The sequence below is a fragment of the Psittacula echo genome, assembly GCF_963264785.1.
Source record: "Psittacula echo genome assembly, chromosome: 2".
Taxonomy (NCBI): domain Eukaryota; kingdom Metazoa; phylum Chordata; class Aves; order Psittaciformes; family Psittacidae; genus Psittacula; species Psittacula echo.
Window position 1 is genome coordinate 58171439 of NC_137737.1, and position 25844 is coordinate 58197282.

Sequence of the window (25844 nt, forward strand, 5' to 3'; positions counted from 1 at the left end):
TGCTGCTACTCCATTATGGATGTTGCTGTCACCAAACCAATAGCACTGCACTCACCTTTATCTAGCACGGGCCCAAAGATGGCTAAGCTGTCATTGACAGTTGTGCAGTTCCACCTCCTGCCTCGAAACTGGTGTTGGCATTCCTGGATCCCAATCTTTACGCCTTCTGCTACACTGGGCATGATCTCCACATAGTTCCGACAGAAGCGTAGCTGCTTGGGTACAAGTCCTGGGATGCTCCCGCAGAGGATGGGCTGAGTCCCTAGGGAGGAATACTGGTGACCAATTGCCAAGGACCTGAAAAAAAAAACCAAGGAAGAAGAGATGCTGTCAGACTGGCTTTCACCTTTGTACTTGGTTCACAAGAATGGGTACAGAAAATCAGCATCTTCAGTTCCTCTGCATTCCCTGCTCCAGAAAACATCCTTTCCACCATCATCCCTCCCCAAAACAACCTCATCTCTCTCCTGAAGTTCCCTACAGGCCCAACAAAGCAAGAAACTCTACCATTAATATCTTCCCTTTTCTTCATCCTCTTAATGCCTTAATTCATCATTGTGCTTCTTCTGCCCCAAAATGCTCAGTTCATACAGCTCAGCTTATTCTTTTGCAACCAGAGGGTCAAATCCATATTTCTTTTTTTGAAAGCCAAGCACACCTTTGCAAGAGCAGGTAGGCTTTACAGAAAATTTGGCAGCTGAGGAAACCTGGGGCTTAGACAGTCAAAAGTGCTTTCAGAGCTACACAAAGTAGTAACACTAACAGTAGAAAACACCATGCTTCAAGTCTTTGGAAGGGGAACACCACAAATTGATCAACCATCATACAATTCAGCAGTGTGCTCTATATATTTGAACCTTACCAGGTAACTTCTGTGCACTGAAACTGGCCCTAAAGACTCAAGCAATTTGGACCTTGAGAATTTAAAAAACCCACCTCTGAACTAGATGCTGTAGGAGTGCCACATAAACTCACTACCATAAGCAGTAAAGTTTCCTGTGCTATAGAGGAAAGGGGTTGGAAATGTAGCCCTGATAGAATAGAAACTCCTTGGGGAAAACCTCTCCTGTGGATCCAATATCAATGCTATTCTCATGTGTAAGGAACGGTATTCATGTTACTAGAAACACTCATGCATAAGTGCATGTAAGTTGGGAGCCATGCCGGGCATTTTGGTAACATCCTGTAAGTACAGCCTAGAAAAGATTTTCTGCTGTTTAGCAAAGCATTTACACACCTGCTTAATCCAAGCATGTGTTTTACAAAGCTTAATACTGGAACTTTCTGATCAGGTTGAATTGTATGGCTGTATTTTCACAAAGTAGTGCTAGCTTTGCTGTACTGTCACAAGCACATGGAAAGCCTGCTTTCACCATCAATCCATGAATTGTTTTGGTTACAATGAGAAAAGTGAAATAAAAACAAACAAACAAACACAAAACTGAAATACAATACAAACACCAAAAAAACCCTAACAAAACTTGAGTGCAAATTCTGTGCCCAGACAAATGGAAGTCTGCTGAAAGAAGTATCCATGAACCATTATGTTGGTTGAAGTCTTAGAGACAAACAAGTCAGCTGTGCAGAGATCAGCAGATATGTGGCTAATTAGACAAATTTTTTAAAGTGTTTTTACTAGTGCTTCTAATAATAACCTTGATTACTAAAACTAAAGGGATTTTTAAAGTATAATTTCCTTTTCTTCTAATTAAATCTCTTGATTGACTTTTCTACTCACAGTTAATGACAAACAGAAACCTGCCTGCGCAGTGTGTATTTCTGTTTACATTAATTTTTGCTGTGTGGTTTTCATTTGGGATCAGCCTGGTGCGTTTGAATTATCAACAGGGCAGTCAGGAATATGCTTCATTCTCTTTTTCTCTGATCAAAAAGAAGTATAAGAATTCTACCATTGCTGGGGTTAAGAAGAAATTAGCTTGACTTTAGCACTTCTGTAGGCTATAATAAAAAATGGTCTAAGATGTCTGTCTTTTTTATGGGAGAAGGGTCGTTGCAACCAGTTATCTCCCTTCCTGGTGGATACGTGGTCAAGAGGCTACAGAAGCGAAAAGGAAATGAACATTCAGATGGTCCGGTACCACATCTCAGTGGTTTTGCTAACTGTGCATAGAATAGGCTTTACGTATGAGTCCTTTCCAGGCAAGTAAGACACAGGGGCATCCATTTCTGGATCCCAAATGATTCTAGGTAGAAGTCTAGAACCAAGATAATCAGCTTAGTCAAGAATGTGCCCTCCAGTAAATTTGCTTTAGGTGGACAAGATAGCAGGTGTCTGGGAAAGCAAAAGATATTCAGCCAATTTCCAAAACTTAGACGCCTCTTTTCACCTCAGCTGCACTTCTGGGAGAAGAATAAGTTCAGTTAACATTAGAGAGCAATTTATCTTACCCCAGGGAGTGAAGATCGGACAAATAACATCACCTCAGCCTCTAGAAGTGCCTCTCTCTTTCCACTTCATTAAAAGAGGGAGGAAGGCAGCTCACACTGACCAGGAACCATGTTTGTGCTAGTTGCCTTCTGAGGTCTGCAACATGGACATCTCCAGCTGATCTAGTCACCCCAGTCTGCTTTTGCAAACAGTCAGTGGAGAGAAACAGGTACTTGTAGGGCACGATTCATCTGCCCATTTTTGATGTCTGTTTTGGAATGAAGTGAATCATGGCCTTGCCTCCATTGACTGTATTGGCTAGACTATCACGACAGCTTGGGTGCCTGGATGAGTGGGATCCGTCTGCATTGTAAAAGTCTCCAGATGAATCAGGCCATGATACCTAGCAATTGGGATGGCTAGGTTACTTGGAAAAGTCCCACCCAGGAAAGCTAAGTGCTGTGTGGAAGCCCATGCAAATAGCTCAGCTGGAAGAAGGAGGCAAGTTCCTGCAGGAACCTGCAGGAACCCACAGGAGAAGACCAAGGGAAGGACCCAGTTAAATTGTTTTTCCTATCTAAATAGCTTGATGTGGGTTTTTCTTGAGCTCTAGATTAATTTAGGGAGCAACTAGTGGCAGAAAAGCACCTGTGAAATGAAGCCCATGCCAAGCCAAAGGGTGTTTTCATTTTGACTGCACTGTGTGCTTTTTCATTTCATTGCTGTTACACAGAGAACACTAGATCACAGTTTCCAGACTAAAGACACCTTCTAAAACAATGCTTCAGGCTTCAGAGAGTTTGTTGAGAGTGTTGCCTCTGTGGCCTTGTTGGGAATGTGGAGTCTCAGGGTGCCACATCTCCAAATCTCTACCCATTCAAACCTCTGAGCACTGGGAGTTAGTAGGTATTCACAAATACCAATTTTGGGCTCAGGAGGTAGATGGTCCTATCTCTGTAAACAATGTGAAGAGATAGATGCCTTTATCAAAGCCTCCAGAGAAAAGCACTAGCTTAGTTGCTCTTACTCATCCTTCAGAGAGTAGTTCAGCCACTGACAGGGAGTCCAGGATGTGTCCCAGTCTCTAAAGTTAACTTTGTTGGAAACATCTATATAGTTTGTTCCCCCATCAACCACAATCACCAGCATTCTTCCCAAAACTTTCAAAACGCCCTATCTAGTTCCCACCAAAGATAAAAGTATCTGCTGAGATGGAAACAACCCACTGTAGGCTCCATCCACCATGTTGTGAAGGCAGGAGGACTTTCTTAAGCTATTTCAATAGGACCTGGATGAAGTTTTAGAATTCCAGTCTCATAAACTTAATTATGTAATCAGCCAAAGTCATGCCTGTCTCTATTTTTTGGTGGTTACTGCAGTGGTAGAGTGAAAATACCAGTCGTAGGAAGAAGAGTTTATAGGTTAGGGCCCTCAACCATTCGTTTCCGTTGCTGGGAAGATCATCGAAGATAAAAAAAATAAAAACATGTAGAAATACTTTTAATTGCATTTCACACTGCTCCCTTCTCAATACAATAGGGAAACAGTCACACCTTGCTTTGATCTATGTTACAGTCTGGAAAGCTTTTAATCTGCAAAAGACAATCTCCAGCAAGAGTCTTGTTCCCAAGGTGTCATCAGGCACTGAGACAGTGTAACGCAAATTTGGCATTTCATGGAGGAGTGTGTAGTCACTTGACTTTCAGCTGATGATACAGGATGGAATCTCAAAACATCTCTCCATGAACAGTGTCTTTGCTGTTAAACATAGCTAAGCACAGTCCTTTTCCTAGCTCACTTGAAGACCCTGGAGTGTGATAGTATCTATCAGAGCACCCTCTTTTGGTCTCTACTTTGCTTTCAGCTTCCAAGTGTAAACACTTTCTCCCTTTCTCTAAAGCAAATTTGTCTTTAGGAGAACCAAGTTCTTTCAGCTTCCTGCCATTTTTATTGATCATGAGATATGAGCTTTATGAACCTTCTGACTATACCTCCCCCCCAAAAGGCAACAGCTCAACAAACAAAACCTTTAGGAAAGATTGTGAAAGTCTATAAAGATCAGAATCTCTTTTCAGTGTTACTCAGCTCCGTAGTAGCTCCCTCATTCATTTTTCTCACTGATTCCAGTAGTTAAATCTGTCTTTTGCATTTTTCCACTCTGCTGAGATCTGCTTCTGAACTCTCTTCTGTATGGGGGCAATATTGAAAATGTGCTGTTGAGAAATGGCCCAAGCATTGCCTATTGTGGTCTGACCAGACATCATCTTCAAATTTTTCAAGCACCAATATTTCTTGGATGCATTACACCAACCTCTTCTTTTCTACTGGAGAATTCATGAAACACTCAAGTTTACGAACACACCCCCGGAACAGGTACTGCTCAAGTTTGATCCAAAGGAAAAGGTCAAAGAATTGCTCTTCTTAAACCAATTAGCCTTTTCTTCCCATTAGCTCAGAAGGAGCCATGAAAACATTCTGTATGTCCACAGCCAAAGTTCTTGGCTTATCTTTAAGCCTTGCATGCCCTGAAGTGTTTAATTCAGCTTTCAGTGAGCATTTTTCTTTGCCAACACACCTAGAGAGCTCTTAATTTCCCTTATCTCAATCTATCTGCTCCTTCAGCAGAGCTATTGTAAATAAGTACCTGGCCACCTTCTTAATAAATTACATGTACCCTCCCTCTTGGAATGGACAACCCAGTCAGTTTATGAGAAAGAAAAATGAAGGAAATTTATGCTCATAGCTTTTTCAGAAATAGAGAAGGCTACAGATGACCCTGTAGCACTCTACCGACTTTTCAAAGTCACTACTTTCTCATTATGGCTGTCAAAAGTCCTTGACACATCAGTAGCAGCATGTAGAGACATATATACCTACCTGCTTCTTCCTGAATTCTGTTGTTCTTGAACTCTGTAGGAGCTCTATTTTGCTATTCATCTTGGAGAGGCCTTTAGCTGGCTCCAAGTGCTGCTGAGAGGTTCCTCAGTGGAGGTCCTCTTGGGGTTCCCAACACAGGTAAAATAACTGCATTTACTAATGTTGTACAGCAAGAGTTTAACTTGTCTAATGACCCAGGATAAGACCCAGAGAGCACTTAAGTCCCCAGTGAACATTGAAAACTCAGGAATAGCAGTGGGTCAGCTCCTTTTGTCTTATGCAGATGCAAGGTGGCAGTGAGTCCTCCTGAAGAAGTTAAGTCAAAGGATGTCCATCTGCTTATAATAGAGGGGATTTATGCTCATTTGCAGGTGTTCTTCTCCCACTCTTCTCCCTTTGAATGGAATCCCCTAACAAGATGTCACACTTCCTCCAAATCTTGTCTTTTAATGCACTCAGATTTCCAGAGGTTCACCTCACTCTTTTCCTTTCACATTCATTTTGGCTGCCTGTCTGTGGTGCCACATCTAGCTTTGAAGACAAATCTCAGACACACCATAGGGAGGGGGCAAGATGTGCAGAGTGGTCTATCTAAAAAGATGCATGCTCACAAGATGTCCTCGGTATTATGACACTAAAATATTGAAGTGAAGAAGGTGGCTGGAGAAGTCTTCGTAAGTTCTGCCAAGCTATAAGGAAAATCCATCAAGGGTTGTCTCACATCTCCTGGTATCAGGCCAGAAAGGCTCACAGGGAAGCTGCTAGCAAGGGATGAGTAGGCAGCCCTTACCCTTACTCCATCCTACAAGATGCCAATTAAGCCCTGTAACATGCCCTAACCATGATCCCCATGCGTTGCTAAGGTCGACCATCATGAACTTCATGCCTCTGAGGATGCCCAGAAACCTATTTGGGGATAAATGAGTAACTAGGAGGCTGTGAAATTTCAAAACACTGGAGGCTGCCATGAACAGCCAATGGCATCTGAATGTTCGAGAGTCTCATGGGATAGGATCTGTAAGTCAGCCTTGATTCAGTTCCCACAAACCCTCACCACACAGGGATGGTATACGTGACAGAAGAACTATGATGCCCACCTGGAATGGACAACTGGAAGTTGGGAAGGGCTAGGAGACCAGACACAAAAGATGTACTGTCTTTTACAGTCTGACAGCATACCTCAGTTCACAGTCTCTGCAAAACTCTTCTGTAGAGACTTGAACCACCAGTCCAGAGGCCAGATGAGTAGACCGGCAGAAAAAATAATAAATCTGCATTCATTTAATGGCATTCTTTTTCACAGGAAAACATCAGTATTCCAGCATGTGTTGTGATTATTTTTCTGTTTTCCTAAGAAAATGAAAATGAAACCTGGAGAAATTTTAGAATGGAAAGAAAAGTAATTGTATTTGCCAAACCCCATCATTTTAAATGGAAAAGGAAATAATTACGCTAACTAATGTCCCTCCTGGATGGAATTGATTTTCTTCTATGACGTAACTAGATGATCTCAAGGTCCTTTCCAACCCTAACTATTCTATGATTCTATGATTCTATGATTAAAACTATCCCAAACCTAAGAAATTACAAAATGTGGACAATAACTAAATTTTTAATAAATATTTTTATTGAAAATTTGAAAACCACCTCAATATAGATCAGCAAAGTGATAAATTTATCTCTAGAAGACATGAATCAAGTAACTGATTATCGTGAAAAACATGTTTTCAGCTCGAGAGGGTATTTTTGGTTGTGTATTGCTCAGTAATAAACCCAGGCCTAAGCAGTGTAACAATACAGAAGTGGCACATATTAATTTAGAAATTTTGAGTGTCCGTAACATTGATTGCAGTGAGGTCTTCAACTTCTGGTGTCTGATCATCTGGCTATTGACAGACTATTCCTAAGATGTTCACTAACTAAGAACTAAGAAATCTAAACTTGTTAGATCAAATTCACTGTGCAGGTGTTTGTCCTAGAATTTTTTTCTTCCAGTATGGAAAAAAAAGAAGACTGAAACCTACTGGATTAACTGTTCTTTCCACTTCTCTTGTTAGATATCTTTTCTTTCACCCTGAAGTAGAGCACAAGAGCTGTATCTAATTATTTTTTTCTTTTACCCCAGAGAATATGTATATAATTTTGTGGCTGGGTCCTATCCTGCAAACTTGCAGGCATGGAGGTAACTTTTCTCCCATGAATAATTCACTCACCCTTACCCTGCATTAATAATAATGATGGTGATGATGATGCAGCTTTGTATTTCTCTATCACCTTTCATCAGAGGATCTCTAAGTGTGGGACTCATCTCACCCGACTTTGACCATTTGAAAATTAGGCATTTCAGCCAAGTTGGCTGTCTGCTAGAGTCCGTGGAGCAAGATCAGCATCTCCAGAGGGCAATTCAGCCCATCCTAAGATAGGTGCCTCAGATAGGTGGGCTGAATCACTGGAGATGCCTAGGAGGCAGCACTGGCTGTGGAAAAGTGATGAGCGTAAACTAGACACCTTGTTTTTAGCAAGCCAAAGGTAGGGACCAGGCATTACACCCTTTTTTGTTGAATCTCAGAAATCTCTGGGTGGAAGAGGACACCAAGTAGTCTTCGCTGAGATAGATAGCAAATATCGCTAATATGGGCCACACAGCTTACTTATAACACCCAATACCAGTTTGGGTCTGGATTTGGAAAATAATATACTCAATGGCATCTTCAAGTGGATGCTAAGAAAGCAAAATATAATTATCCAAGTTGAGGTTTGGCCAGGACAGTGAATTCCCACAGGAACTAAGGCACACCACAACACTCAGCACCTTCCACTCAGTGCAAGAGATGTTTCTTTGACTTTGTCTTCCCTTAGGATCTACCGAACAGAAGAGGAGAGAATACGAGTATTAACAACCCAGTGTCTTGCAAAAAGTCTCAGGAACTCTTTAATTACCTAGGCAATTAACTCCTCTGTTATACAACTCATCTGAAAAACAACCCATCCAGCAGAATAATTGCCTCTCAAACCATGTTTTCAAACCTGGATCCAGGACACAGTGACCTCTGATATTGCTTCCATACCACATCCTACATCTGGGGCTTCTTCCTGGAGGTCCCTCTGCTGAAATCTGCCTCCATTCAGCTCCGTATGTCTTACAAGATTTGCCAGGATTGCAGTGCAGGGTATTAGAGATGTATAAGCCTTAACATTTTAATCTGCCACCTACACTGCAGTTTATGAGAGCTGTAAATCTCGTGGTTATAATGAACTCATCTAATGATATTGCTGATGGATAAATTTACCTGGGATGAGGAACAACAGTTACTTGCAAATGAAAGAAGAGTAATTTAAAGTTTCATGTAAACACCTTTGCTGCCTTGCTTCTGACTTCTCCCAGCCTAACCCCTATCAGGATTTCATGACAAATGGAAAATATGCATGTATGTGTGCTCAAAATGCAATGACTGGCAGGTCTGCAAGAGAACCTGCCTCTTTCTACCCAGTATAATCCTTATATACCTTGGGCATTGGAACCAAGTTTTAGATTAAAATGGATCAAATTTTCTGGGTCAGGTGTGCTAAATTAGGGGAATGGAGGGAAGAGATAAGGTGGCATATTAGGCAATGAAAAATACAGTATTTAAAGATATTTAGACTCTTACTATGAATTTCAATAATAATTAGAATTGTGGCTAGTCTTAACCCTCCTAGTTCACCCTCTCTCCTAAAGCATTCCAACTTGAACAGTTTTTAAATGATCAGCAATATAAATTACATAATGTGGTTTCAAACCTCTCATTAATGCTCATGCCCCTAAATTGAGGTCTGTCCTGGGCTATGTCAGTGCTAAATACCTTGGAGGACTGGGCTCAAAGACCTCAGATCTTTGCAAAGATTGGATTTGGACTTTTAAATTGCTTAAGTGCTTAAGTGCTTGGGGGAATTTTATCCTGAAACTCCTTAGTGATGAAGCCAGTTCTGAAATAAGAACCCTGGACGGAAAGCTCTGTCATTGTGGTGTTTAGGAAGTGCTATAAGACCATGATTTTCACTGACCACTATTTTAATACAGCAAGTTACTTACATGTTTTGCCCTTTCCTCCAAGAATGTATTTTGAATGCATGCATTTGGTCATGCTAAATACACATATGTACCCTCTCTCAGTTGTGCACACACACACACACACAACGTCTGTGAGTTCCTTCTTTGGCTTTCACTGAGTCATCAGGCTCACCAAATGTGTGAACTCACGCTATAATGTTCTCCCAGAAAAATAACAAATTGATTTCATTTTTACAGGCTACAGCATGCTATATAATTGGAGACACTGCCTTGTCAACTCAGACCGGTCTGACCCGACCAGAGACATTGCTTACAGCTGTTTACAGAGCCATAAAGTTTCCTCCTCTTTGTTTTTCCTTCCTTCTGCTCTCTCTCTCTTTTTTTCTCTTTCCTTCTCCCTCTAATGAATCCTACAGCTACTTTGTGTTCTGGTCATAAAGTACTGTTAAGGAAAATGCAGGAAGCCTTGATTTAGGAAAGTACATCAGTGTGTACTTCAAGTTAACACTGTAATCAATAGAACCTAAGCACATACTAAAACTGAGCATGTGTTTAAGGACTTTTATTGCACCAAGCAGTCAGTAAGGAACTTTCTTTTACACTTGTGTGTGCTTTTTTTTAGGTATTGATGCCAAGTTAGAGGGTTTGATTGAGCAGTCTCAGGGACTGTTTCCTTTTCAGACCAAGAGCACAACTCCAGTTGCATCAGGAATTTTCCCATTTCTCAGTCACTGTGTCCAAACCCTGATCATCTGAGGAAGAGCAAACACCTACACTACTTTATCTACTCAACTGAAACTGGCCACTAGGACTGGGCACCTGTTTTTTTACAAGAATCTATTTCCCATTAAAAAAAAAAAAAATATATATGCAAACCACAGTGTGAAAACTTCTGGGTATTTTTCAAATATCTATGTACTTTGCAACATTTGCCAAGCACTCGGAATAAGTTTAATTCTTACGACCATTGTAAAAATACAGTTTTGTGGAGGGTGGTTTTGCATACAGTTTTACTTTGTGTAAGATCTGTTTATCTTAAAATACTTAGAACCTCAAAACTTGAGTGAAATATTTTGATTCATGTGGAAAAAAATTTCTGCTTGATTTTCCAAACATGAAAAAAGATATTTCTATTTTGAACTACTGAACTGGAAAAAAAAAGATCCCAAACCTGAAAGAGCTTTTCATCTAGTTGCATTGTCAATCAAAATACCAGTTAAGTACTTTGCAATAAATTATGGTTGTGCTTCATTACATATTACCCATTTATCACAGAATCTGCTCCTTTGGTCTGAAATGTCACTAGGCTCATTCAATCCCTCTGAAAGGCTAAAGGACTGAATCTGAGGTTCAAAAGTCATACGTAGATATGAATACACCTTACACCCTCTTTTAGGACCATTTCTGAACACAAGATGGTGTTAGGACTAAAGAGAATATTTTTGTGGATCTTGGTCCAAACATGTATGGAAAAGGAACATAAGAAGAAAAACTCAGGAAGAAAAACTTTCCTCCAAAAATGCATTGCAGCTTTTCAGGTCTATATTTTTATTTTTAGGAAAAAAATAAAAGGAAAGCAGCAGAAGGCTGCTGAATTTCACCTTCCCTCTGTTTTGGAAAGGCTGGAACAAAAGATGACTTATTATTAGACAACAGAGAATCCACAAGGAGGAGGGCTGTCAGGAATGCCCTAACTCTAAGGGAAGTTGACTCTTATTTAGAGCTGAAGTCTTGCAACACTGCCATGAGACAAAAGCTCGGGGTTTTTTGCTGCTGTGGAAACTCTACAGAACTATTTTTTAAAATGAAGCAGCAATTTCTGCTGCAACAGAACAACTGGATTTTTTTTTTCTTTTGCAAAGAAACTGCTTTGCATGGGAAAAAATCCTCATGGCTCCTTGACATGTTTCAGCTAGATCTCAGTAAAATTAAGGAGGTACAGACTGATGAGTCGCTCAAAGGTACAGGAAAAATGCCAGTGTATGTCCTGGCATATGTATACACTTTGAGAGAGAGAAAAATTCTCTCTCAAAGATCATCTCTCACAACAAAAATAACAGCAATAAAACCTAATGCAGAGAAAGAAGAGAAAGATTTTGTTTGCTTTACAGCACTGACTTTTACCGTTGTTTGCAGATACATCCTGTCTACTGGAATGAATGTACTGGGTCTCTTTCAGTCCAAAATTCATCCTGGTGTGAATAGAACACGCAGGGATGTTTCAGCCATAAGGCAGCTTAATTTTCTTGGGCTGCTAAACGAAACCCCTCAACTTCCTACATCTATGGCAATGACATAACATTAAGTCAAGGTTTTATAATCTGGTTTTGAGATAGGAAGCCCTATATGTATGTAATGTGAATCTATTCACAACCACTGTGCTTTCTCTAGCCATCTTCTGTGGACATCTAAATAACAGGCCACCTACTCCAAGGATCTCCACACCTCTTAGTCAAAAAAAGATGATCTGGGTGAAAAGCGCTTCCAGTCTTCTGAGTGATAAAGTGGCAGACCTGGTCTGATATCCTGCAGCACAACTGGAGAATTATGGCACCATGTGTGCACCACCAGACAACACAGAGAAGGACCAGGCTATCTTCTCCACGCTCCTCTCTCTAAACTTGCTGGAGTTTGGTGTTCACACACCAGGAGCTTCGGCTTGAAGGTCTTGCAGTGATTCAGGAGATATGGTGACTTGACGTTCCCTCAGAAAAACATAACTGTTCTCTAGCCTAGACACTTCCCCATGCAATTGGTGACTCAGTGCCTGGCCGAAAAAAGGCTGGCAGTGATCAGGCTGGTAAACGTGGAAGAAACTTGGGTGGAAGAGGAAGTGTGTAAGAGGGTAGGATTTAGAGGAAAGAAGGTGGAGAGGGAATTGTCCATGCAGCAGGAGAAACTAACCCAAATCTCTGACTTGGAAGATGGAATAAGGTGCCTGGTGAAGAGCAAATAACCATAGCAGTGGGCTCATTTTCTTTGGTTGATGAGGGCAAGTGACCCCGCAGAGCTCAAGACAAGAAGCTTCCTGCAGAAGGACTCTCAGAGAGTGGCAGCGGCCAGGATCTGCACCTGCAGTCCTCTCTGCGCAGCATCAGAGCCTAAATGATTTCTTTCTGAAAGCAGCTGGGGAAATGCAGACAGGCTGCCAGATAGTGATCAGCTCGTGTAGGGGTGATCACTATTAGGCAAAGATACCAGCTTTGACATGCAGCAAGGGAAGCGGCCAAGAATTTGGGAAAGCAATCCCAGCTTTCTCCTGCACGTTCCTCTGCCAAGATACCGCCTGTGTTTACTTCAGAAACCAGAGACGAGCCCTCCTTTTCATAATAATAATAATAAAGCTGCAGGGTCACTCAGTTTAGCAGATGGATTCCTTCCAGCTTGGATTTCTCTTTGTTACCTGCAGAAATGATGCACTGATGTATCTGGGGGATTATGCAATATTAATAATTGGATTTCACAGGAGATCTGAGCAGTGACAATGGGAGGCTGTGGGAAGGAAGCTTCATGGGAGAACATCAAATTGACCCATGGATCTCATGCGGAATACAGGGGATACCTTAGAGGCGCCTTCCAGTACCTAAAGGGGCCAACAAGAAAGCTGGAGAGGGTCTTTTTACAAGGTCATGTAGTGACAGGACAAGGCAGGATGAGGAACAGGTTGCCCTGAGAAGCTGTGGCTGCCCCATCCCGGGCAGTGTTCAAGGCCAGGTTGGACGGGACTTGGAGCAACCTGGTCTAGTGGAAGGTGTCACTGTCTGTGACAGGGGGCTAGACCTGGATGAGTTTTAAGGTCCCTTCCAACCTTAACCATTCTAGGATTCTGTGGTTCTTGCTTTGCTTGGGTCTAAGGTGCCTGAATAGCCACAGGGACCATGCAACCCTCTGCAGCAAGCTGCTTTCCTTCATGTGACAGAAGCAGCTCTGTATCACCAAAAGCTGCAGGAGCAATCAACCAGACCACTTACTCTCTAGTTTTCAGCTTTCCTGTGCTTGTAGATCCTAAATATCTAGTGGTGCCTATCATAGCGGGGTCAGAGACTGAAATCTGCAAAGCTGCAGGAATATTCCCTTCTATTTATTTTCTAATCAAAACCTTAAGCTTTGGATATGATTGTGCAGAAATCCTCAAAAGCCTAAGCCCCCCTAAAGCTCTTTGTGTGTTTTTGCAATTTTCTTCCATGATGCACAGGTTGTATACAGAGCACTAAACCTGCACCATTGTTGGGTTTAACCAGCTAAGGTTTCATTTTTACTGTAAAAAAACATGTTTCGTTGCAGCACAGGTAGCTTATTTTCCACATTGAAACAACTTCTAGCATGATAACTTTTCAGTCTAGTCCTGCATGCATTAGAACATTGAAAAGTATAAAACTAAAGGTGATACTTTGACTTTGCCAGAAATATTTAACTGAACAAATCACTCAAAATTCTAGCAACTTCTTTTGAGTAAGAAATGAAGAGATTTCCAACCATATTGCTTGGAAAAGAGAAAGTTAAATTTTCAAGGATTTCTACAGGAACAACATATTAAGTGGTATACAGATGTTACAGTTAGTATCTTACAAGGCCCTGCACAACTCTGAGTTTTTCTGCAATGCTCAACTAATTAATTAATGGAACTTAGTTTCACAGATTTTCATTGAGGCTCAGAGCTTAGTGCGTATAAGAAAGGATCAGCTATTCTACACAAAGCAGGGACATCTGGAGATTTGACATAGGATTTCTAAGCACTTCATCTACAGGACATTAGCCTGTTTATAGCCCACTAGGAGGAAAAGAGGAAGCTTTCTTTTGAAGGAACTGTCTATCCCTTAACTGCAAAGATGAAAATTGCGAAGCAAAACCACAAACACAATAACATATTTACCCTAGATGCCACCACCAGATGTTTTCTGCCTTCTGTTGCTTTCCCTTCCTGCGTGTACTCACGCAGAGACACACCTATTGACACATGCCTGTCAGTGGAGGCACGATTTAAAATTTCTCAGCTCCGGTGCACCCAAGCATCAAGCAGAAACATCAAGTGCCCTCAAAGAACTCTTTCTTATGTCTTTTTTATCCTGCTAATACTGACTAATAATATTTGGAAGTCAGAAGCTCAGAAATAGGTGGGTCAAATTTCCAAAACCTGGGGAGGTATTTCAAGACACTGGAGGGTCGGTTTGGTTAACTGAACATGGGCATCTCACAGCCTTCTAGCTACACTTGGAAATCCTACCTAGTTCCCAGCTGCCACACCACAAGAGCACAGGCCTTCTAGGTGACTACGACCTGTGTGGTAGCTACCAGCCCCATATGAGTGTCTTGGGTACCACCAGGAATCTACGGCAGAACTGAGTGCCTTGATGTGGCCCAATCAGCTGGGTAGGGTTCAGCTCAATGCCGAAGGTTGCAGAATAGACCTGAGCTACATTTCCCATGTGTCCAATGGAAAGAAAAGGGCTCAATTAAGACACAAGTAATTTAAGACACAAGTAATTTAGTTTAGTTTAGGTGTCTGTTTCAATATGAATCATGGAATCATAGAAGAGTTGGAGTTGGAAGGGACCTAGGGATGGAGCATATCTCCTGTGAAGCTGAGAGAGCTGGGGTTGTTCAGCCTGGAGAAGAGAAGGTTCCAGGGGCACCTTAAAGCAACTTCCAGTGCCTAAGGGGACAAGAAAGCTGGAGAGGGGCTTTGACAAGCACAGGTAGGGACAGAATAAGGGGAAATGGATTTAAACTTACAGAGGGGAGGTTTGGATGGGATCTGAGGTAAAAGTTCTTCCCTGTGAGGGTGGTGAGGCCCTGGCACAGGTTGCCCAGGGAAGCTGTGGCTGCCCCATCTCTGGCAGTGTTCAAGGCCAGGTTAGACAGGGCTTGAAGCAACCTGGTCTAGTGGAAGGTGTCCCTGACTGCGGCAGGGGATTGGAACTGAGTGATCTTTAAGATAAAGTTATGTCATGTGCTGGACTCCACTGACTATTAGAGTTATACTTGAGGTGAGCACTACTGACACTGTAGGTGTTCAGTGAGACGAATTCCACCTCGAACTGAGAATCATGTGGTCAGGTGAGAAACAGGTTTGTATTCACCTATACCAAATCTTTCATCCAATCAAAGACCTGATTCTGAAGGCTCTCCAAAAGGAGACTTGCTGAGAGGAGAAAGAAAGTTGTGGTGGTATAGGAACCCCCTCCATGGGAAGTATAATGAATACAGGAACAGAGATCCAAATCCATCAATTTCCATTATAGCCCAAGCCAGAACATGGGGACTCTCACTGGGACACAAAATTCTGAACTGAAGGTTCAGCACCGTTCCCTTCACTTGCCTCCTTGTGAGATAGCTTTCCTCAGTTGAGGCAGGGGAGCTGGTGAGAGGTAATAATGAAAATCTAGGAATTCTGCCTAGTTTCTCGTCACGAGCACTGTAATCCTATTGATTCATCAACACATACACTTTCTGAGCTAGGCTACCCATTAGCTCATATCCTCTATACCACTGGCCATTACTGCATCAGCTCCTTCAGAAAGGCACCCAGTCTTGATCCAAAGATAACCAGACATGGGAAATCTACCACTTCCCCTGGGGATGTGCTGACCACTTATCCTGGTAAAAACTGCTAGCCCTGCTGAAACCAGCCACTTGCAGTGGCAGTGACAGCCCCCAGTGCAGAGACCTGTGCAAAAGCAATATGGCTTTCCAGATGAGGACATTGCAGGTGCTAATTTTTGCTCCACTGAAATCAGTGAGACCTGAGACCTGAATCCTGTCTAGAATAGGAAGCAAGAAGAAGAAGACAGTCAGTCCTCCGCAATTTTTTAATCTGGTTTTGGTACTTCCTTAAAAGAAATAATTAGAGGCTTTACGCACTCCCTGCAAGAGATCATATATTCCTTCTGCTGCAAAATGAGTTTGCAAGCAAATAAGTTGGACCTCTTCTGCAAGTACTTCTGCTGGGTATTCACTTTAATGAGGGTGATCTCACCACCAGCTCCCTCTGGTGAGGGAGCTGGTGGTGGGGAGGAGGGGAGGGCTTGCAGTATTTAAGGAGGCTTGTGAGGGAGGATAGGGACCTACCTCCCCTCCACTTCATTCTGCTTTTCCCTCAGCTCCCCACCACGCTAACCTCCTTTTACTTTCTGAGCAGCAAGCTGCTGCTGCTGCTGGTGTTATTGACACATATTTCAAACAAGCCCGTGCAAGGGATTCGAGACACATTACATTGCACATGGTGCCCCGGGCCACAGATTCGCCTCCTTACACCGACAGCACGTTTTGCCTCATAAAGAATGTGCAGGCCTTCACCTCGAGCTATTTATCTGGTGCTCTTGGAAGAAATAAGAGAGGGAGAAAGCCCTACATGCCCATGTTGGCTGTTAACCCCATACTACATACCCCATAAGTGGCCAGACGTTGACCTCTCTTCTGCATGAGGTCTGGGCCACTGTCTGCTGATGAGCCTGGATGGATGGCTACAGTCCATTCCCCATCTTTCTGTGAGTCCGCATTAAGGAAAACAGCTTCTTGCAACTTTTTGTAACTTCACTGACCCATTCATACAGCTCCTAGCACATGCTCTATCACAGAGCACAATCAGAGCTCCCAGACTCTAGTATCATCCCACACTGGAAGAGGAAGACTATCAAGTGATTAAAAGTTGCTGATACACACCTCTTTCCAGGATCAGGATAATCTTACCTTGCTGTTAGTAACTTTATTTTTTTTTTTCCAGCTTTCTCTAAATCTTTCTATCATTGTTATTATAATGATAATAACAATAATTATTACTATTATGCCTTGAACTTGAGTCTAAGATTAGGGCTCCCTTTGTGTTAAGAGCTTCATGGAGAAATATCAAGGAGACAACTCCTGCTGTAGAAAGCTCATTGTCTACATTCAGGCAGGACATAAAGCATGAAGAGGTGAGCAAGACAGGTAAAAGGGGCCAGGAATGAGGTAGGATGAGAAGCAGCAATAAGCAGAAAATGAAGAGCAGTTAGCAGAATAGCAGGAGTCAGCACTGGTGCCTTGCCTAAGCAAACCCCACTCCTTGTCTGTGTCCACACATGTCAAATCTCTGCAGGGAGAAGGGCAATGCTCCTTTGAATTTCCTAGTTGCAGAAATGTGGATATTTTTTTGAGCGGGAGAGCCTGTAGCAGCCGCACATGGGTCAGACGACTCCCATTGCCTCTTTGCTGATAGAGCTCTGATCAAACTATATCTAATGCCCAGAAAAAAAACCTTCCTCTCTGTCAAAATCAGGGTGGACAGCTTTCCATCACAAAACCCCTACATTACTCTTGCCTTGAGAAGAGATCTCTGCAGTCATGTCCCTTTCGGGAGCTGGAAAGCTGCCAGGGATCTGGGGTAAATGCTATGATTGTGCCATACTAATAATTCTTCATTTCATCTACTTTTTTTTCTGTCTCTTTAGATTAGGTTTGAAGTGCTTTAGGGCAGGGACTGTCTCTCACTATGTGTGCATATAGTGCTTAGGACAAGGAGCCTTTCGACTTCCTTGGAACTGACAACTGCTAATGTATTGCAATTAATAAATAACTGGAAAGATCTTGAAAGGTGGGATGTGAAATTAAAACAGATTGAGAGGGGCTGGGATGGTTCTAAAATTTTTTGTAAAGCTTTTGGTTTTGATAAATGGTATAAAAATGCACACATTTCCTGGCTGTATATAGGAATAGATTAATGCCTCTACTTGGACTCTAACACATGAGCACTGAACTACAGTCTAGGCAAGAAAGGGTAAAAGAAATGGCTATCCAGGTAGTGACATGAAAAGTTTAGATAAAGTGAATGTTTGCTCTTACAAAAAACTGGCAACGTAGGTAAAATCCCGTGGGATAGTTTAAAAATAATCCATCAGCTCACAGCACTGCCCACAAATCTCAGACTCGCTCCATTTCTACTCAAAAACAATGGAAAAGAGTGTGAAATTGTGGACATAGTGAACATAAATTGGGACTAAATAAGACAGATAATGATAAGGGAAGTTCAAAACATCAGTGAATAGTCCATGACTAGTTGGAAGATACAGTTGGAACTAAGCAGTCTTTAAGGTCCTTTCCAACCCAAACCATTCTATGATTCTATGAATGCTAAGAACATGAGAATGAACAATAAATAATTGTTTAATGTATTGTTGGGGGATATACAGAGATATTCACACAACTTCATGCACAAACATACATCTATAGTCCCTAATAATATATTAACCATAATAAACGAGGAGATAAAGAATGACTGGAATCTAGGATATTTCTGGATAACTGCTGTTAACATTTGTAATAAATCTCAAAGTGATGATGGAAAACAAGAGAATGCCAAATAGGTTAGGAATATACTGTGTTGTTAAAGAGCAAATGGATAACTGTAAATCTGTTATCTGGCCCAAAAGGGAAATGGATGACACAAGACTGAACCCATAGAGAATGAAAGAATTGTAATATAATTAGTGCTAGTAACCACAGTTATATGGAAAATCAATTTTATGCAATTTTAAAATGAGATTGTTATTTTAACAAGGTGATAAAAGTAATTCTGTTGATATAGCATTCTTGTCAGAATATAAAGGAAAAGAGTGAATAAAGAATTCAAAGTGGTAACATATAGGATCAATACAGTACACACTAAAGAGATGCACAGCTGATAGCTCTCCAGTGTCATTCTGCTAAGCAATCATCATCAGATGGAGCTGTTTCTAACTGAAACTCTCCAACATCATCTCAGTGCCACTTAACTTTCTTGCCAACAGTCAAAATAACCTCCGTAACATCATTATTGAAAAAGTCTTTAGTATATCAAAGCATTAGATGAGTGAGAGTGAAGGATACGGACAGGGCAGCAGCACAAAGCAAGGGATCAGGATGTTTCCACCTAAAGCCACCTTCATGCACCAGATGCCATGTCAGGCTGGTAGGGGCTGTTTAGCTTGGAGAAGAAAAAGCTGTGTGGAGACCTCATAGCAGCCTTCCAGTATCTGAAAGGGGCCTATAAGGATGCTGGAGCGGGACTCTTCACTAGGGACTGTAGTGACTGGACAAAGGGTAACTGATTAAAACTTAAACAGGGGAAGTTTAGACTGGATATAAGGAAGAAGTGCTTTACTGTTAGGGTGGTGAGGCACTGGAATGGGTTGCCCAGGGAAGCTGTGAATGCTCCATCCCTGGCAGTGTTCAAGGCCAGGTTGGACAGAGCCTTGGGTGACATGGTTTAGTGTGGGGTGTCCCTGCCCATGGCAGGGGGGTTGGAACTAGATGGTCTTAAGGTCCTTTCCAACCCTAACTATTCTATGATTCTATGATTGATGTAAATCATGTCTAGGCTCCAAAAGGATGCAGGGATTTGAGGACTGACACCCATGATGGGAATGTTGAGCACAGCAGGGCTGGCTAGGAGGTGGAGAGCATAACCTCTGCACACAGCAGTGGCAAGGACACTACCAAAATACTGTATCCAGATGTACTGAAAAGCTGGAGAAGGCCCAGAGAAGCAGGAAGACATCTAAGTTTGAGAGGAACAGCTGTTTCGTACCATTGGCAGTCCATAGCTGCTACATCATTCCTCCTTTTACAGATAACAAAGAAAGCAGACACAAGATTGAAGGCAGTCACATATTGAAGATACTCTAATATTACCAAAGCTTCTTTCTGGTGACTGAAAGAGAGCTAGAGTTTAGACCCGAGTTATTCATTACTTTCTTGATCTCCAAAGCTATAGTATGCACTGATAAGATCCTCTAAGGTCTAAGAGCCTTAGAGCAGTTCAAATGAGAACTAGAGGAATTTTAGGTAATGACACCTTGAACAGCTTTCTAGATGTTTTAGCTAAAACACAAGTTACTAGACCCACAAAGGAATGACCAGGTGTAGCTCTCAGAGATCATGGTTATAATGGTCTTGAAAAGACAGAATCATACTAAGATTTCCTTGAAGACTTCCCACCCAAGTAGTGAATCAGCCTCCTTATTGTTTTAGGTAAGGAATCTGACACAATCAGGCCCAAGATGGTCAATGTCTTCAGGCCATAAAGTCCCCTATCACCAAGTGCTATAAAATTCTCTGATCAGAGGAACATTCACTACAAGACCTCAAAGGGCTGAGTACCAAGATCTGCCTTGGACAATGGGATGTAATATATCTACAACCATATAAATAGCAAGTTGGATGAGAGTTTGATAAGATCATGGCTTTACAATGCTACTCCTCCTGCTTTTAACCCATCCCAGCGTTGGCTGAAACCAGGATGTGGCAAGCCTCAAAGGGATTTATGCCTTGAAATTACCAGCCTTCTTTAGCCTTACAGGAATAACGATGTTGATTGTCACCAGCAAATTACTCCCACTCAGTACTGACTTTCCTTGCTGATCCTTTTAGCACCACCTTTTTGTTTAGAGCATCTAATCACTTATCAGCAAAGGTCTTAAACTAAAAACTGTTTGGAAACATCTCACTTGTGGCCCTTTAATTCCATTGTCCTGCAGCATCCTGCTCAAGAAAGACTTTTGCACCCAGACTCTTCCTATAAGCGATACTCTACTCAGTTTGGGTTGTCATTGTGAAAGACACCCTGTGCTAGCAGAAGAAAAGGAATTGCCTTGCTGCAATTCCTATGCTGCTTGCTGTGACAGGACAGAAATGTCTCTTCGGTACCCAGAATTTGGCTGGCGCCAGTGCTCTGGGAACAGACTGAAAGGCGTGGGCTGTTTTTGGATGAATCATGTTTTTAATCATCAAACACTGCCAATCAGAATTGTAGCAGATTTTTCCCAATTTTTTTTTTTTTTTTTTTTTTTTTTTTTTTACCTTAAGAATGATAATTTCAGACACACAAATCTGGATTAAGCACAGTTAGGAGCTTCACAAGCACTGAGACTTCAGTCTCACAGCCCTCTTGTTTGAGATAGAGAATCTTCAACATCAAAAAATTAGGTGATTTATGAAACTGTCCTTAATGGAGCTGACATTAGATTTGAGATAATAATCCTTCCAGAGTGCACATGGATCAATTATATCAGTGACTAATTTTAATTAAGAGAGAACATGGCGTAGTTAGTAAGGCATGAGTATAGGACTGTGTGTTCAATACCTCACTGCACAAAAGATCCCCTGCGGATTTGAAGGCAAATCAGGGATTTTGGTTTGTCTCAACTTCCCGTCTGTGAAATGGGAATAATATTACCACACGCGTTCATGAAAATATTTATTTAAGGAATTAAAGACGAAAGCCATTAACACTTAGAGGATGGATTATTAATGAATGAGCCATAATTGCAGTGGTAAACAGAGGCTCATGCCAACCACAGAAACACAGGAACAAAAGGTAGCTGATGGATCACTGAATGTATTTTCTTCCAGAAGGGCTGCAAATATCATCCTCCACCTCATCCATAACATTTTCTCCTTGTTGTCTTTGGAGTAATACCAAATGCAGTTGCTGTCTGTGGTTCTCGTAAAGCTTTGTCTGATAACTGGTGGATTTTTGTTTTCAACCTTTCAACCCACTGTACTAGATAGGGCAGATGGTGGGAAGCTGGAAATTTCTTTTTCTCACTCTTAGATTACATTTGTTCCCAATTTACCCAGTGCCCCCAGTAAGCTATGGGTTAATGAGACATAAGCAAGTATGTAAGGGCAGGATGTCCTAGGTGCTTAAACATGTGGTTAAGTGTTTGACTGAACCAAAGTTTTCATTAGGTTTAGATTTAATGCAATGAAAGTGAGCAATCCCATGCATGACCCAGGTTTTCCTGTGTTAGATGGTGTAACATTGGATCCTACTCTGAAGAAATTCCTGTTTATTTTAAATGGTTTAAGACTTCCATAATTTAAAAACATGAAAATCTCCAAAGGTTTTAAAACAATAAAAAAAACCCAAACAAACAAACAAATAGCAAAACCTCTTTCAGGTAAAACTTCCAATAAATCTATGTTCAGCTCTACCAACTGTAATGATCTACTTATGGATTTCATTCAAAATTTGTCTACTGAGGGTACTATTTCTTCATATCAGTTGCTAAATTGTCAAATACCTTTAGGGATGCTTTAGCAGTCTTAGACAAAAGTGAGCACATAACGCACTTACACCTTAGGGGGAAGGCTTGATCCATTGCCTGATCCATGTAGTCAAAGACTACTCCTGAGTAGAAATTTCCAATAAAGAGACCTCTAGGAAACCTCTGCCTCTGCAGCTGATGGAAGCTGGCTTGAAGGGGAGCCCAATCAGAAGCATGATACAATATCCTGAATTAGGAAGTGAGAGTAGCAATGTGGCATGATTGTGTCCTTGCAGAATGTCTATTTTAACTGTTTTCACCTATTCTTTCTATTGCAGCATGCTCCCAAATGATGGCCCACAGACTAAATTCAGTTTGCAAAGCACAACTAGACATGAAGCTCAGACGAACCCAGAAAAACAGCAGACTGCAGTTGTCTAAGATCTGATACTCATAGAGCTGAAGGCAAAAGTCCTGAGCAGACACTGACCTTCAAGACAGTCACAGAAATATGACTCAGATAAGAGTCCTGAGCTCTCATATTCAGTTCACCTCTCTTCATACACTGTTGCATTTAGTCTGTATGCTTTTAGTGTCTTCTCATATCAGCTTCCCTTTAAAACCAGTTGGGAGCTTCTGTTTGAATTTATTTTAAAGGATAGATGAAAAGAAATCACTGGGATAGTCAAATCAAGCACCCTCATTTTTCAGAATGTCATCCTTCAGGTTGTCTTTTCTGCTCTTTCTTTTCTTTTTCACAGAGACAGGTAAGGAATCATGTGGTCAGGCTGTCCCATGGGAGAAAGTCTATATTCAGGTGGCCACAACTGTCACATACACTCTCCCAGGAGAAACAAGTCCAGAACAGGCTGTCCCCATCTAACACAGGAGTTCTGGAGGAATAGAAACCAAAAGGCATTTTGCATGTTCCCTTCCTTGTATGTGCATCACTTCAGTCTTCTTTGAGTGAAAGAAGAATTGTTTGGCAAGAGTTGCCTTCAGAGCTTACCAGGGCTTTGGATAAAATAAAGCAAGATCCTGGTCATCTTTTTACACCTAAAACCCAATCATAACTTTTGCCAGCTAACTGCTCTTGCGGGTACCCACACTGTGCAGACAAGATCAACTTAGCGCACAATTGAGATTTGGGTATTTGATCAAAGTGATGAGATAAGAATCACAAAGGCCAACTTTATGACTCTGTTACTGATAAGGTGACAGAGCAGGGACTAATCTAGATACTAGCATAATTGATAATAACCTTGGAGCTTCTGGGAGCTGTTTAATGACCCAGGAATCTGGGGAATGCTGTTGCATGGCAGAATGCCTGCCATGTGCCTAACACAATCTCTACCTCCGGCTCTGAAAGGAGGCATTAGGTCAGTTAGATTGGATTGATAGGGCAATACTGAGCAAAAGGATTACTTCAGACCCAAATCTTGGGTGTCTGAGTTCTTGGCTCCTAGTGCACCCCAGATCCTGGAACACAGCATCACAAAGGTAAAGAAAAAAAAATATTTCTCTCTTAGATAATTCAGCAGCTGGGAGGCAATCCAAATTCACTAGGCAAATTTGGTTATATGAGCTAGGAACCTGCATGTCACGCCTCAGCCTGGAATCAATCATATTTCAGTAGCTATGGTAAAATATGCAAACAGTGGCTTCCAGCTGAGACAAGTTCAGCACAGCTTGGCCAAAGGGGTGGAGGCTCCATTTTTGACTCACCTAATAGGGTTACTGCCTAAGGACCATGAGGGTCTCTGTGCAGTGTGCACATGAACCATGAAGTCCAGCCAATGCTGAGAGAAGGGGTGGGGAGGATCTGCTCATGTATTTGGCCTCCAGCTGGATAAGAAGTGTGAGATTCTGCTCCCAAGCTTGTCTCAGCTGGAAGGAACTCACCACAGACATAATTCATCCAGACTCTGCCCTCTGCAGCTTTCTGTATAAATCTCATCCCAAGGCATTTTGGAGCAGTACATAATGTAACATGACAACACTGCTGAAATACAGTGATCTCTATCAGCTCTGAGGGAAGACAGATCCCCAGCCTGCAGGTTTTGTCAAACAGCAGCACTCTTGGGCTAAGAAAATAGGGACACAGGTCCTTAAAGGCATTTAGCAGCCAGTCTGTCTTTAAAGATACTTACACCACTTTGATGACAAAACCATTCTTCCTTTCTATCAGCTGCATACCGATGCATTTACAGTGATCTAAGTACTGATGGCAACTCCACAGCTAATAGTATACTCAACAGAACAGTCCCGAGGACCCTGAAGATGAGTTTGCAAATTACGTATTCCCTTCTTCTATCTGTATCTTTGCAAGTCAATCAATAAACTCCGACTCTTTGCCTCATATATAAGAATTTCTTTGGCTATTTTACATGTCCTGTGAAGAGCCTCCTCTTTAACACCAACTGTCTGATTGCATGAGTATGCTGATTGCTCAACTTTTCAGCAGGGTGCTAAGAGTACCACAGCGCTTACATAGTGTTGATCCTGAAAGTCTTTTTACAGCTGCTATAGGTACAGCTCTTTCACACTCTCTAAGTCTGGGAAGTTGAGAAAAGACCATCTCATGCTGAGTGTATGTCCAAAAGAGGGAAATATCTAGGTTCTACTCTCACAAGTGGCAGGGCATCACCCCACTTCATCTTCACTTATGGAAATCTAAAGTAAAGCATTGACCTTAGCTTAGGGTCCCTGACAAATTCTTATCCATTCTCCAGAGCTTCTCAAGTGCTCATTTGCAGTTCAGGTAGGACCCACCTCACCTAACATAAGCCATTTAAAATATGTTTCCAGTCTCACCTACTCATCCAGTTCCTACTAGATTTAACAGAAGGAAAGGCAGCTTCAGAGGACAATTCAACCTACCACATCTGAGTTATGATAACCTAAGGGAGAAAAATCCCATTTGTGGAATCATAGAATCATAGAATAGTTTGGGTTGGAAAGACTATCAAAGATCATATAGTCCAACCCCCCTGCAATGAGCAGGGATATCTTCAACTAGACAAGGTTGCTGAGAGGCCCATCCAACCTGGCCTTGAATGTTTCCAGCTGTGGGGTCATATACCATCTCTCTGGGAAACCTGTTCTAGTGTTTCACCACCCGCAATGAAAAAAATATCTTTCTTCTATCTAGTCTAAATCTACCCTATTTTAGTTTAAAACCATTACTCCTTGTCCTATTGCAACAGATCCTGCTAAAAAGTCTGTCCCTATCTTTCTTATAGCTCTCCTGAAAGGCTGCCTTATGGTCTTACTAGAGCCTTCTCTACTCTAAGCTGAACAACCCCAGATCCCTTAACCTTTTTTCATAGGAGAGGTGTTTCATCCCTCTGATCATTTTCGTGTCATCTAGATCCTCTCCAACAGGTCCATGCCTTTACTGTGCTGAGGACTCCAGAGCTGGATGCAGGACTCCAGGTGGGGTCTCACAGGAGAGGAGTAGAGAGGGAGAATCCCCTCCCTTGACCTGCTGGTCACACTGCTGGTGATGCAGCCCAGTACATGGTTG

At 41.8% G+C, this 25844-nt stretch overlaps 1 protein-coding gene across 1 annotated transcript in view; it reads right to left on the reverse strand.

Annotated features, from left to right (window-relative positions):
• Positions 1-25844, reverse strand: part of WNT3A (Wnt family member 3A) — a gene marked incomplete at both ends in the record, with an annotated part of 88356 nt that overhangs the window by 36792 nt on the left and 25720 nt on the right. The window contains one exon of the mRNA XM_080611633.1: positions 56-297. Within this exon, the coding sequence (XP_080467759.1) occupies positions 56-297 (242 nt within the window). The remainder of the gene's footprint in view (positions 1-55; positions 298-25844) is intronic.